This window comes from Branchiostoma lanceolatum, chromosome 4 (assembly GCF_035083965.1).
Source record: "Branchiostoma lanceolatum isolate klBraLanc5 chromosome 4, klBraLanc5.hap2, whole genome shotgun sequence".
Lineage (NCBI taxonomy): Eukaryota > Metazoa > Chordata > Leptocardii > Amphioxiformes > Branchiostomatidae > Branchiostoma > Branchiostoma lanceolatum.
The window spans coordinates 26,658,155-26,671,461 of record NC_089725.1 but is presented as its reverse complement, the minus strand read 5'-3'; the positions used below and the strand labels follow the sequence as shown (position 1 = coordinate 26,671,461).

Sequence of the window (13,307 nt, the reverse complement as noted above, 5' to 3'; positions counted from 1 at the left end):
CTTCGCCAGAAGGTTATGTTTCGGGTTAGTACTAACATGTGGTGGGTGTTTTGGTGTCAGAATGAGTCAAGAATACCCTGGTGGATATTGTTGATATTTAGTTTGTGGTTAGTTCTTGATGACGGAGACCTCAAACTGATTAGATTTCGGCTCCCCTAACGGCTTGGTATGGTACGGTATTGGAACTTCTGGGAACTTCCGGGTTTTGTATCTCTCTTTCCGAAGATGGCACGGTCACCAAATTGGAGTGTTAGAAAGATTGTTTGGGCCTCCTACTCCTAGCAAGTGGCAGAAGTTTGGGCCTCCTAGCAAGTAGCAGAAGTTTGGGCCTCCTAGCAGTAATGAGAAAGTTATTTGGCGAAGGCATGATGAGGTCGTGGAACCCTGGTTATCATATGAATTTTGTACGAACACCCATTACTGTAAGACTTCTTCATAATTTCAAGAGTTCCCGGGATGAAAGATTGTCTGTGCCTCTCGGTTCGACTGAGTGGAATTTTGTATTGAATTATTGACAAATTTCTTATCAACGACATGAATAGCACACGTGTTAAAAACGTCATTGAGGAGGCCCTTGATAACACATCTTTTTAAATCTAGTATCCGAGAACCATAGTAGAATGGAACTCGTTTTCATCAGGACCAGGTACTGTAGAAGCATCTTCACTGAGCATCTTCACGGTTGCAGTCAGATATGCAAAAACTAGGTGTATCAGACCGTTCGGTGTAATATAACCAGCTGCTGTTGCGCCGCGTGCCTGCGAAGCTAGTGTGTTACGCCAAATGGCGGCTGTACCGGCTATATAGATACAGATACAGTATTATGAGAGTTGGTTTGAATTATGTATATACAAGATAAAGGAACCCCCCCCCATTGAATTCTAGACCTTGATAATCAAATCAGCCATTCCTGAGCAAAGCAAGCAATACTAGTGTTGGTAAACTTGAAGTGTGAATAAAGACTGGCACTACCTCCAACTGCTTATGTGCAGGCCCACGCCCAAATGGATTTCTAAAGAAGCTTTCAGTTGCTAACATACAGTGGTGATCCGAAGTCAATTAATCATTTCTATGAACCATCCTTCAGGCTGTATACAAAGGATTGCACATTTCTTTGGTCCTTTGTGTTATCACAAGAACCGCACATTTATTATTCAGAACACTTTCCTGTCCATTGTCTGATTCTCATCCGTGAGGCTTGTTCATAACACTGGTCATTATGTCTTCCCATTTCAATAGTGTGTAAAGTGCTGCCTTCTGTAGACGTCACAACATGCATGTCGCCAATGGTACAAATGAACACACTTCAATCTCTGACATAAAAGCATACGTAACCGTGCCCATCGACATTTAATAACCCATCAGCCTTAACTTGCTTTTCAGACCTGGGGTAGTACAAGAAGGTGGATGAAGACTTTTAGGGTGTCTTAGAAATACCTAGTGTTCGGTACATAGCTCTCGATATATTTCTTCTCGCAGTACCTCGTTGCAAGACAATGATTTATGTACAAGTCTATGATGTCATGTTGATGTAATCATAAATTACAAGGTCACGCCCATTTCTAAGGTTGATCCCACTGCTGGCAGTATGGAGACTTATCTTGGCGTTTTACTCCTTACGACACTACTAACATGGATACCAGGTATGGACATGTCAGTTCAGATCGCAGGGCCACAATCATAGTTCAAATTCGCACGTTGTGTGAAGTAACAGTATTATACATATGTACATATATATACATATACATATGCATGTTCCTTATTGCGATGCATGTAGCCTGGATGTCAGATCCCTAATCTCTATAATATTTATCGAATTTTCTCGAGGGCTTGTTGGCCCTAGAGCCGAGGAGTTGGCCTGTGGATGCCCTATAAACAGTCTGGAATCCAGCATGTTGCCAGTCTTTTAATCTTCCCATACGTTGCCTTACCATCTCACTACTACTCACAGAGCCATTTCAGAGTCTTCCACGTCTGCATTGTGGTCAGCAATGCAAAGTGCCCACAGACGCTTATCTTTTTGACGAAGCAGCTTTTCAATTGCATCAGCTGCAGAATCATTTGTTCATGCCGTGACTCGCTCTACTTAACCTTGTGGCTCATGTTACACTCGCAACAAATGTACAATGAGTTTCTTCACCACCCCCAGAAGGGCAATTTAGACGAAGAGGGAATGTATACGTGCACTGGCCATTTCTGTTCTTCATAACAACAGTGTAACAGAAGACTATTTTCAGGGTCAATAAGCCAACATGAGGCCATTGCCTTAAAGTCGTCCCTCTTGTCCAACTATGACAAAAGTTTGCGGCCGGTCAAGGCAGTGTCTACAGCTGTGAACGTGGACTTCGACATCTCCCTGAAACAGATAATTGAACTGGTGAGAATTTTTTCCCCTTGATGACATTGGATACATAACTCTGAGCCATACCTTCACAAAAATGTTTGTCAATAACAAACATCATTGTATAGGTATTATCCATGCTGTATTTGACCATTTAAGCAAGTGGAGAAGCTAAGCAAGGCTATACCTGTGTTCATCACGAGTACCATGTCACTGTGGTTTCAACCACATGTCCAAAATCCTATGGTAATCCTGTTTTAATGTTAACATTTTCTCCTTGTTAGGCGGAAAAGGACCAGGAATTCCAAATCAACATCTGGCTGCGTCTGGTGAGTATCGTAAGCAACTCCAGATTACTAGAATAAAAACAGCGTTATAGTTCAACTTTTTTTAACCACCTTTGCTGACAACCGTCTCCATGTCATAGGTCGGGATAACGTTCGATACGGGTGTTCCGGACCGGGTGATATTTTGAGTTATCACACGGGGTTTTACTTTTATCACACGGGCTTCCATCGAATGATTCGAACGCACTTCGCGTACCCCGTGTGCGCCGCTGTCGAAAAGTCAGATACCTGATTCGAGTTCACAGAACTTTCTCAACTTTTGGCGCATTTCGCATTGAAATATATGTTTTGTCGGGTGGGTATGACATGGATAAGATACAACATGGTGTATTCCGCATCACCCTCGGCCCCAGCCCTCCCGCGTTGCGTTATGTCGACTCCAGCAATTTGGGAAGCTTCAGCATACAAGACGACACTTATCTGTGTTGTTTGTGTACAGTACTGGGACGATGAGTACCTGACGTGGAACGTATCAGAGCACGGCGGTGTGGACTTCTTAACCATTCACTCCTCCGACATCTGGAGGCCTGACATCTTCCTGTATAACAAGTGGGTAGACAACCGCGGGACATTATGAAGAACTCTACAGCATTCTGCTCATGATTGTTTGAGTGTGCTCTTTTCATTCCGATTGTTTGAGTGTGCTCTTTTGTACTTTTGATTTTAAGACTGCGTAATTCAGCCGGTTTACTTTAAAAAAGGTAACATCGGCTGCAATGCTGTTTTAATTTCTGTATGTGTCACTCCGAATTCCTGAATAAACCATTTATATATTTATATGATGAAATCTATTGATTTATATATATGTTCTCACACTTTCGCACAAGTGTACGTCTTCTGTACAAGTGTGTTCTCTTCTATCATGACAGCATAGCCAAGACGTACGGTGCCATAGAGCCCATCACTGACGTCACTGTGACCAGTGCAGGACGGGTGTCATACCTTCAGCCCGCCATCTTTACCAGCGCATGTCCAGTTCATATTTCAAGGTTTCCATTCGACAAGCAGGTAGATGAATATCTAGGACAATTGAGACATTTTCCGTCCTTAGATTTGGGCTGAATTGTTATAGGAAAGGAAATATGCGTAAAAAGCTGTAATCAGTGAAGTTGTGTCATGTCTTCTGAACAATCAAATTTTGAAATCCCATGCCTGCCTTGGCGACAGATGGTAGTTTCACTCTGTAGAAGGCATCGCGCTGGTGGGCTTCTCGTGCCTGGCCTCCATCGTGGTGATCCGCATGTCCTACAACAGTCCGCCCTCCCGCCCGCTGCCCCGCTGGCTCCGTCTGCTTCTGCTGCGCTGCCTGGCTCGCCTCTTCTGTATGAACACCATCGCGGAGGAGAAACACGTGGTTCCTCCCACCAAAGAGGGCGTCTTCAAGGTTTCGGACCATAAGACCATCCAGCAGGACAGGCCGAATCCAGCGCTCGGTCTGTCTCTGCGCGAGATCGTATGTTACAGCCGGGAATACTCGGCCCGAGCCCGAGAGAAGAAAGAAGAAAGGGAGGACCAGAAGGAGTGGAAGATGGCGGCTCTTGTTCTCGACAGGGCTCTGATGTTTGTTGTTGCCTTGGCAACTATTACTGTTTGTGTGGTGTTACTCCGCTAAACGCAAGTAATTGACAGGAAGAGACAGGTGCGGCGTATACACCATGGGACGATCTGTGCGAATTAAGCTAGAACATCCGGATTCTGTCTTATTATCTGTGATAACTGTAAAGTGGATGAAAAGTCAGTGTCGTGTAATATAGACTCACATTTGGTCACATTAAATTACTCCTCATAGTCATATTTAGAAGTGTAGAGCTTAAGCCAATTTTCAGTTGACTCATTTCATATTGCCGTTGTTGTCCAAGACTATAACTATCTATTGTATTGGTGATACGAAAACTAATGCAATAAAGATAATAAATGATCCATTATCAAACTTTTGATATCTGATGATTGTGACAATGTTATCATCTATGATATAATCCTGTTGGAAGTTGAACTTTGCTCCAACACAGAGAAAAGTGGAACTCACCGAAATATTTATCTTTGCCAATCATGTTAGGATAGACTAGTTAAGGTTAACGTTATTCATTTGCCTGCAAATGTTACCTTTGAAATTTGCTTTATTTCACCAGTAGCTATAATTAAAAGATTACACTCAGGTCGGTGGCTGTTTGAATCAATTTTCTTCCGTTGTTTTCACCTTGATTTCTTCTTTAGGATTTTAAACTTTTTCAATCCAAGTTCGAAATCCTCTAGCTGCAGTGGCATAGTAAATGTTGAGTAAAACTCTGGTTTACTGCTTATTCTGTAACGATATATTGGCAGCACACTGTTCGAACGCCTTAGTATTTGCTGCAATTCTGCAAACACTCGACGGATGGCGTTGTAGGACCAAAGGTCAAGGCAGGTGATATTGTGAAACCATCGGCGACCACGAGTTAGTTGGGACTTGGGAGGTATAGTTCTGTAGTGCTGCTGTTATCCAAAGGTAAATCCTCAAGCAGACATATGCTGTGTTGCGCCGTTAACGAGTTTAAAGTTGTACAGTTTTTACTTGTTGTCTCACCATACTACTAGTAAGGCTTTTCTTGGGACACTGAAATCATAATATTTCGGCCGGCCGTCCATGCAACGTGCAGTTTTCAAACTGAAATTGAAAATAACCAGATACCGTTAACAATAACGTTATCGTTTTGACCAACGGGCACAAAAGAGTACAGGGTAGATCTTTTACACTTGTGTATGCGTGTTTTGTACCTTTTATATATCCCACATGTCCCATGACGGAAAGAGTGTTGTGTAACTATAGGAAGGGGGAGGGGGGCTTGTAGTTGAACCGGCCACCACCAACAGCTGACCGTGGTAGGGGCGTGCTAGGGGGCGGGGCAATATCACACTATTAGGCGAAGCCAAAATACTACAATGTATTTTTCCGGTTCCCACACGGACTATGTACATGTAGACTGTGGATTGTAGATAGTTGCGTCCAATATATTGTAACGTTAACATTTAATATGTTTAACTGCTTCTGTATTAATGTTTAACGTTACATGTGTAACGTTAATGTTTTACCTAGAGACAGACCTCTTCACTACTTGATCATCCATCATGCCTGGTTCCCTGGAGCTGCCCAGTGATGAGCTGGCCCTGCTGGACTACATGGCCTATGGCATGATCGCCGTGTCTATCCCCACCTTCCTCCTTCTCACGTTCGTGACCACGGCGCTGTACGGTCGCAACTCCACTCAGTTCATCGTGCCAGGTTTCCTGCCTGCGCGCCTGGCGTGGGTCGTACAGGAGCTGCCTGCGTTTGTAGTCCCGTGTCTCCTCCTGCTGGCCACACCAGCTGACAGGATCGCCTATCTTCCCAACAGAGTCCTGCTGGCCTTGTTCATGGTGCACTACTTCCAGAGGTATATGGGCATGGATTGTCTTGGTTTGCAAATAAGATGTTTGAGTTGATTTGATTTGATTTGATTTATAAGGCTGTATAAAATGACATACAGCCAGGACTGCCCAGCTATATCCAGAGGCTATTATAAAGGGCTAGCTCTGGTAACTTGACAATATACAATATATGATAAAGCAGTTTCAATGCGATGTTCCGGATAGAGTTTTCCATTCCAAGACAATTAACGTTTAGCAGGATGGGTATTCTCTGCCTTAGATGTGAGGACTTTGCTTCTGGCTTCTTTCTAAGTTTTGTGAGTCCACTCAGTTCAGCATCAAGGATGTATTTTTTGTGCAGTCAACCATGAGTGAAGCAGCGAAACTTTTCCCATGAAACATATTAGATTGAATTTTAATTTGAATGTCAATTTATGATTGAAATGAGGAGATAGAGAACATGGTGCATAACATAACATAACATAACATAACATAACATAACATAACAATAAAAGCTGTTTTTACATGAGCCTTATATCTTTACTCTCTTTGCAGGTCTTTAATATTCCCTATGCTAATCCGTGGAGGGAAGCCCACCCCGCTGATTCCCTTTCTCCTTGCCCTCCTGTTCTGTGTGTACAACGGTTACATGCAGGCCAGGTACCTGTCTCAGTATGCACAGTATCCAGATGGCTGGCTGACAGATCCCAGATTTATTGTAGGTGTGTATAGTGTATCTCTACTTCTTACATGGCTGCTATAATGGTAATTTTGTGTGGTCCTCACAATTTATGCTTTAGGCTAAAGAGTTTTAAGGGAGTTAACTGTACATTTTAGTCAGCTAGAAATCAGAACCATTCTCCAGGACACAGTGTTGAGATTCATTTTGTCCCTGTGCCTCAGTTCTCAGTTTATGACAAGTTACATATAGGCCAGAGTAACAGATTTTTGTCCTGGCCAATGAAACATGTGAATCTTTGAACCTGCACTATGCTGTGATGACATGTACGTGTCGTGTTGTAAGTTTTATGTAGGATGTTCCTTTTGCAGGGATCCTGATGTTTGCTGTTGGAATGGCCATAAACCTCCACTCGGACCATGTTCTGCGCAACCTTAGGAAGCCTGGGGAGACAGGCTACAAGATTCCACAAGGTGGGCTCCTCTGTGCTGTAATATTTCCTGACAGCTGAGATTTCAAACTTTCAGCGTGGTCACATTCGTCATAGGCAATTGTACAGTTTTGAAGTGGTAGGATTTCCAAGTAGACTGTGACAGAACCAACCTCTGACGCTTTTCTGTAACAAGTCAGCTGACTTTTGTAAGACACATGCATGACTATCCGAATAACACCCTTAATATGTGATCGTACGATGATCGTACAACAAAGGTGACTAGTATGGGCCCTTACTGGGGAACTCACACACAAGTTGCTGAGTACTAGTCATGTATTAATGTTTCATCATGCAGAATGTATCTTGTATTTCAAACAGTAGGTCAACTTTTGTCCACACACACATGTTGATTTTTGTTGTCTTTTTCATGGACATCACAGGAGGGATGTTTACGTATGTTTCCGGTGCTAACTTCTTCGGTGAGACTTTGGAGTGGGCGGGGTTTGCCGTGGCCTGCTGGTCTCTCCAGGCTGCAGCTTTTGCCACCTTCACAGCTCTCAACGTTGGACCCAGGGCATACACTCATCACAAGTAAGGGCTGATGGCTTTCTGTTACAGGTATACTTATGTTTGCTTGATAAGAGTGTGTGTATGTGTGTTCCTGTATTTGTGCGTGTATGTATGTATGTGTGTGTGTGCATTTGTGCATGTTTGTGCATCTGTGTGTGTGTGTGTGTGTAGATATATTGGCATACATATATGTAGCTTTTTATATTAAAAGGCAGATAGATAGATGAAATTATTGTACTTGTCTGGCATGCTTTGACTAACTTTGAACTTCCCTGTGCTTCTGGCCTGTTGTAGGTGGTACCTGCAGAAGTTTGACAGTTACCCCAAAGGCAGAGCAGCCATCATCCCCTTCTTGCTGTGAGCTTCTCATTCCATCACCATAAACAAAGCTACTTACATGAAAGCAGAGGATGGTCAGGCAACATTGAACACTCAGGAAACACTAAGGTTTAAGAGATTATGCCATCCAAGTTGTCATCTGCACATGTAATGTAATGTAATGTAATATCATGTATTGTCAAGATAGGTGTGACAAGTAGAAATAAGCAGATACTTTGTACATCAATTATTGGTAAGACAAATACAGGTAGTCCATCCATCATTTGTATGTGTAACTACCATTGTGCTACTCAGTTTTGATTTACAACACCGGTATGTACAGTTTTAAAGTATTAATTCTTAGTTATCAGAAACGTGTCAATCTTAGTGTGTCCAAAAGTCTCAGTACTAGAGGTCTCAGGAATTTTAAAAGAACAATATTTACTCAGGAGAATTGAATAATGTGCCAATAATAGTTATGCTGTTGTAACATACATAGGGACAAACCCATAATGATTAGAAATGTAGTTACTATACAAAAGAGACTTGTGAAAGTCATGTGCCAAATGTATAACTGAAAACCTAGGAACCACTACGACAGAATTTTTTATGCACAATGTTATATATTGTTTTTACAACTCGTCTATCCTATGAACTATTATGTTTTTACTACATATCAGGTTCTTTTACAAATCAATAAACACAATAACTTGTCTACAAGAGTCCACCATGTTGCCTGCTATGTTGCAAGCTAGTATATCTGCAGGGTCACTTGTGATGAAGGCAATTTGGACGATGTTGTAACATGTGGTTGCATGCTGGTTTGCAATGTTTGGCAGTGTATGGATATAGTACTTTTACACTTCTCCAATTCTATTTTGGAAGATTTTTTATACAGCCATACAAGAACACCACACTTTGTCCCATTAGAATAAACTACACATGTACATGGTATAGTAAAGACTGTGCCCAGTGTGTGAGGGAGCTTCAGGCGTCAAACCGCTGCATGTTAAAGAACCCAACACACTTATCGTGTTGCCCAGAGTGCTTGGCTGAACATACGAACTGTGACCACATTGCAATACATCGAAAAAAACGTTACACTGTCTTTGTCTCAGTCTGAGGTCGGCTGTTTTACCTTTTTGATTCTAAGGAATTGTAACAAGATATACTTCATTTGAAGGTTAGAGACACAGTGTCCCTCCTGCATATGATGGTTTGTGATGTGTAAAAAATAGATGTAATGAAACAATTAGCAACATACATTCAAGAAATTTGCACCTCGGATGTCATCACCTTTGGTGTGACGGTAACAGGTGTTAACAGAACTCCTAACCTCATCGCCGGACGTCGGAACAGCATGTTGTCTTCGCAGAAAGAGAGATTCCCGCTACCCGGAGCTCTCGTGATCACCAAAGACATAGCAGGTGGTGCGGAATAATCCAGAGCTAATCAACGGAGATAGGATATTCTGGTGACTGCGGAAATGAAGGAAGATGCTGTCGTAATTAAGTGTTGAATGATAAAAAGATATGATGGACACATGTTTTGTTGTTAATCATAACACCTTCTGGTGTAATGATTAGCGTTTTCTGTGTTTCTTTGTCCTGGATTTTTGTGAATAGTTGATGAAGATTTTGACAAGATGTGCGTTTCATGAATCCACTAAAAACAAGACAAAATCTGTACCATATAATGTGCCTCTCTACATGTGTTTTCCTGAAAAGCCTTGCTATTTTCAAGACATGGAGATGTTTGCCCATTTACCTCCAACGAACCCAAGAGAGTACTACCAAGAAGATTACCAAATGTTGACATGGTCTCTGACCTTGGTGCTGAAACGAAACTTGTTGCAACACTTTCCCAGTTGTGTTGACAAGTTTCGTATCGTTTGAGAGTCTCCCAAAGTGCATTTGATAGTTCGAAGAGTCACAGGAAATAAATGATGTGTTTCGTTAACACTTTCCTTTTAGAGAAGATCTATCGTTTGAAAATCTCTCAAGGCGCTTTTGTTCAATCGACCAGTCACAGGATGTACGCATACCTCAAGTGTTCCAGTTCCGTGCGACAGGATGTTCCAGGGAAGACACATATAAACCCACGCAGTTTCCGAGGCAACGCTGCCACACAGCTGTGAGGAGCGATCACTTCATCCCCTTTTAATATTCTTCTACTCCAAACCTCATTAAGTCCAACTGATTCATCTCCTACTTTTAGAACTAATCCTCCTCTGACCAGCTCACGACGCGGCCACAGAAAGACGGACCGAGCTGTGAGATACCAGTTCGCGCCGTCCTTGTCTCCTGGATGACCGCCGCTTCAGTAGTGAAGTCCACTAACAGGTGACAGTCTCCCGCTCATGTCTGTAACTCTAGCGTACTCGTAATGCCGGAATTACAATCTATATATCTATTTATTACTGTTTTCGTAAGCCATGGTGACTGGTCACTGGTTTTTAGTGAGGCCCTGGTAGTGCAATTTTGCAATTCAGACTGACATACTTACTTGATAAAGTAGTGTAGATGTCAGCCATGCACAGTTGTTTTGGGGGGTAATCAAGGACAGTCACAAAATTCTTACTGCTAGTCTGGCATTCAATAAGCACAGCTGAAACTTTTTTTTAGAATTGTGGTAATTGGAAAAATATTCATTTTCACCCGGTAATTTCTAGATCTCACAGAATTCTATTAATTCAGGTAGTGACAATGCCACAACGAGTGATCAAATCCGCTTCGACGTTTTCTTCTTCCTCATGGTTCAGTGCTAGCAGAATATTTGCCAGCATTGTCGTCCTTAACGTCTGTTCTTCGTACTTTATGCACCGAATCTCAGAGAGCTGTACGGCATTGTGCGCTTCTTCATTTGTCTTCGGCATTTAACATTTGGTTTGAAAACCACGCAAAATGTACCACATCATGCTCCATGACAACGTCAGAGCTGATGCTATTATACTACACAATTCTATCGGATTATATTCTGTCTTCATCAGCGACCTTCACGCTAATCATGCTATTTCTCAATTTGGATTAAACGGAAAATTAATAATCTTCTATATTTATGATCTTATGCCTCTTGGTAACCTTGTGCTAACATCACTGGGAATGCAATGTTCAAATATTCTCCAAGCAGAGGTTTCGATCGGGGGCTAGTAGTGGCCGCAATTTCTAACGCTGCCCTCCCTGGACCGTGGAGGGCGGCGTTAGAAATTGCAGCCGCTACTAGCCCCCGATCTAAACCTCTGCTTGGAGAATAATGTATAAATTAATTGACTGACATTGCGTTGTTGAAAGAATATCGTGTGTGTTCATGGTCTTCATTTTCCATTTCTATTCGTGGTTGCAGGTTAAGATATGACATGCACACGAGCCTCGCCCTTGTGGCTGCTTGTACTTTCCGCCATCGCCTTGCTTCACGCAGACGCCAGTTCTACCAGTGGAGAGTTCCACCACGCTGACACGAGCCCGCTTGTGCCGGAACCCGGTGGCACGGTAGAAGCACCCCGCCAGGTGAGCAATTCAAACCCGACGGACCCCGATGTCGGCAGAAGTAGGCAGAAACGAAGAGGTTTTCCCCCAAGACTGCCACCGTCCCTCGTGGGGCGACTACCCCTAAGACGTCCGCATCCCGAAACTACCCCGCGCAGCCAACTTCCTCACCCTGGAACGAAACAGGCCGGCCTGCAAAACGGGACCATCGCCGGAACTCCTACTGTTCCTGCCCGTACGTCCCTCCTGGTTGACGCCGACTCCGAGGTCCTCTCTGCCGGGACAGCGACTGAACCCACCCCGATCGCGATGGGAACTACCGCAGAGCCGCTGGCAACAGGTAATGCCATCGATGTGGGAAAGCATTTTTTGTTTTGTCGAAAGCAACATCCAAAAAAAATAATTGTATATGTTTGGGCTCTTTTTCTGCAATGTTACAAAGCATTTGAAGCATGTACCATTTGTAAAGCAATTATTTTGGCAAGCAAGGTTTTCAGACCCATAGATTAGAAATATATATACATTTATACATAAATGTGTACCTGAATTTGAACTCTCCAAACAGAGGTTGGTGGAGGAGATTGTGACCTTTTCATCATATGCCCCGTTTACTGTTGGCACTCTCCCCCAACAGAAAACGGGGCATATAATTAAAAGGCCACAATCTTCTCCACCAACCTCTGCTTGGAGAGAACTGAATTTGTACCTTTGTGTAGTAGGTTCTAGTCTTTTAAACTGCCTGACAGTATAGTGTTACTGTTACATGAACAGAGAGAGAGATTACCGAGTTAAATACACTACCTTATTCTTTGTTAGATTCTTGTTTTCTCCTGTCGAGAAAGATTTTCTTATACAAAGAAAATTCAAGAAACCTTCTGGGAAGTCTTGTCGATGTCAATTCTTATAAAAGAATTTTATTCTGTTTTTTTCTTAAGTTAAGAAAATGTTTCTACTCAATTCTAGCATTATGTTTTGCAATAAGAATTTTCTAGAAAAAATTGCTTTCTCTGCCTTACTGTAAGATTCATTTTTGTTTGGTCAAATATTTTATTCTTACAGATTCTTTCCTTAAGATATTTTTTCTTGAAAATTTGATTCTACTAGAATAATTATCTTAAACTTTCTTGGTTTAAGAAAGTTCAAGAAAAAAACTCTTGGATGCAAGTCTTGTTTGTGCTTAAAAGAGGGATTCTTGTTTGTGCTTAAAAGAGGGATTCTTGTATACAGAATAATATTCTTACTGACAGAAAAAATTCTTTGAAGAAGGAAAAACAAAACAAAAACGATTTTTGGTAGTGTAGATGCGCTATCTTGATCATGGCGGTCCAGTACTAGACAGCGTTTTCTCCACAGGTGAGTTTGCTGGATGCGGGGAGCTGGAGAGCTGTGCGGGCCGGTGTGGTGAGTGGAACAGCACCTTCAACTGCCAGTGCGACTCCAGCTGCCGGGAGTTCGACGACTGCTGCCAGGATTACCATACCGAGTGTGGAACGACGAGCAACGTCACAGGTGACGACCTTGCCTCTCTCAAGGTCATAATGGCGGACTCTTGCCGATGGCGATGCCAGGACGACTCGCCAGCCTTCGACTGGACCTGCTCCTGTGTAGCTGGGTGCGTACGGGCCGGGAACTGCTGTGCTGACCATCGCCTCTTCTGCACGCAACGCGACACAAGAGAGGAGGAGGATCTCGACGACCAGCAGCCCCTCCAGTGTATCGGCACCCCCGGGTTTCACGACTACTACTGGAT

At 42.8% G+C, this 13,307-nt stretch overlaps 2 protein-coding genes across 3 annotated transcripts; both read left to right on the top strand.

Moving 5' to 3' along the window:
- The first annotated feature begins 1,017 nt into the window (after positions 1-1,017).
- Positions 1,018-4,300, top strand: LOC136432000 (neuronal acetylcholine receptor subunit alpha-3-like). Its single transcript, XM_066423011.1, has 6 exons — positions 1,018-1,643; positions 2,238-2,377; positions 2,626-2,670; positions 3,128-3,237; positions 3,558-3,696; positions 3,863-4,300. The coding sequence occupies exons 1-6, from the start codon at positions 1,589-1,591 to the stop codon at positions 4,298-4,300; spliced, it is 927 nt and encodes a 308-aa protein (XP_066279108.1). The 5' UTR covers positions 1,018-1,588.
- Positions 4,301-5,044: 744 nt separating this feature from the next.
- LOC136433733 (3-oxo-5-alpha-steroid 4-dehydrogenase 1-like) lies at positions 5,045-8,792 on the top strand. Of its 2 annotated transcripts, none has more exons than XM_066426193.1 (6): positions 5,045-5,173; positions 5,762-6,098; positions 6,628-6,794; positions 7,123-7,224; positions 7,625-7,775; positions 8,049-8,792. In XM_066426193.1, exons 2-6 carry the CDS (start codon positions 5,794-5,796, stop codon positions 8,113-8,115), a joined length of 792 nt encoding a protein of 263 aa, XP_066282290.1. In that variant the 5' UTR covers positions 5,045-5,173; positions 5,762-5,793; the 3' UTR covers positions 8,116-8,792. The 2 variants fall into 2 exon arrangements, with proteins under 2 accessions (XP_066282290.1, XP_066282291.1); XM_066426194.1 differs by lacking the exon at positions 5,045-5,173 and adding an exon at positions 5,384-5,406.
- The last annotated feature ends 4,515 nt before the right edge of the window (positions 8,793-13,307 follow it).

Bases quoted from the DNA above. Each gene is read 5' to 3' on its own strand.
- LOC136433733 (XM_066426193.1), top strand. From the start codon at position 5,794: ATGCCTGGTTCCCTGGAGCTGCCCAGTGATGAGCTGGCCCTGCTGGAC. The intron at 6,099-6,627 runs GTATATGGGCAT...CTCTCTTTGCAG, and splicing joins ATGGTGCACTACTTCCAGAG to GTCTTTAATATTCCCTATGC. The intron at 7,776-8,048 runs GTAAGGGCTGAT...GGCCTGTTGTAG, and splicing joins AGGGCATACACTCATCACAA to GTGGTACCTGCAGAAGTTTG.
- LOC136432000 (XM_066423011.1), top strand. From the start codon at position 1,589: ATGGAGACTTATCTTGGCGTTTTACTCCTTACGACACTACTAACATGG. The intron at 2,378-2,625 runs GTGAGAATTTTT...TCTCCTTGTTAG, and splicing joins TGAAACAGATAATTGAACTG to GCGGAAAAGGACCAGGAATT. The intron at 3,697-3,862 runs GTAGATGAATAT...GACAGATGGTAG, and splicing joins GGTTTCCATTCGACAAGCAG to TTTCACTCTGTAGAAGGCAT.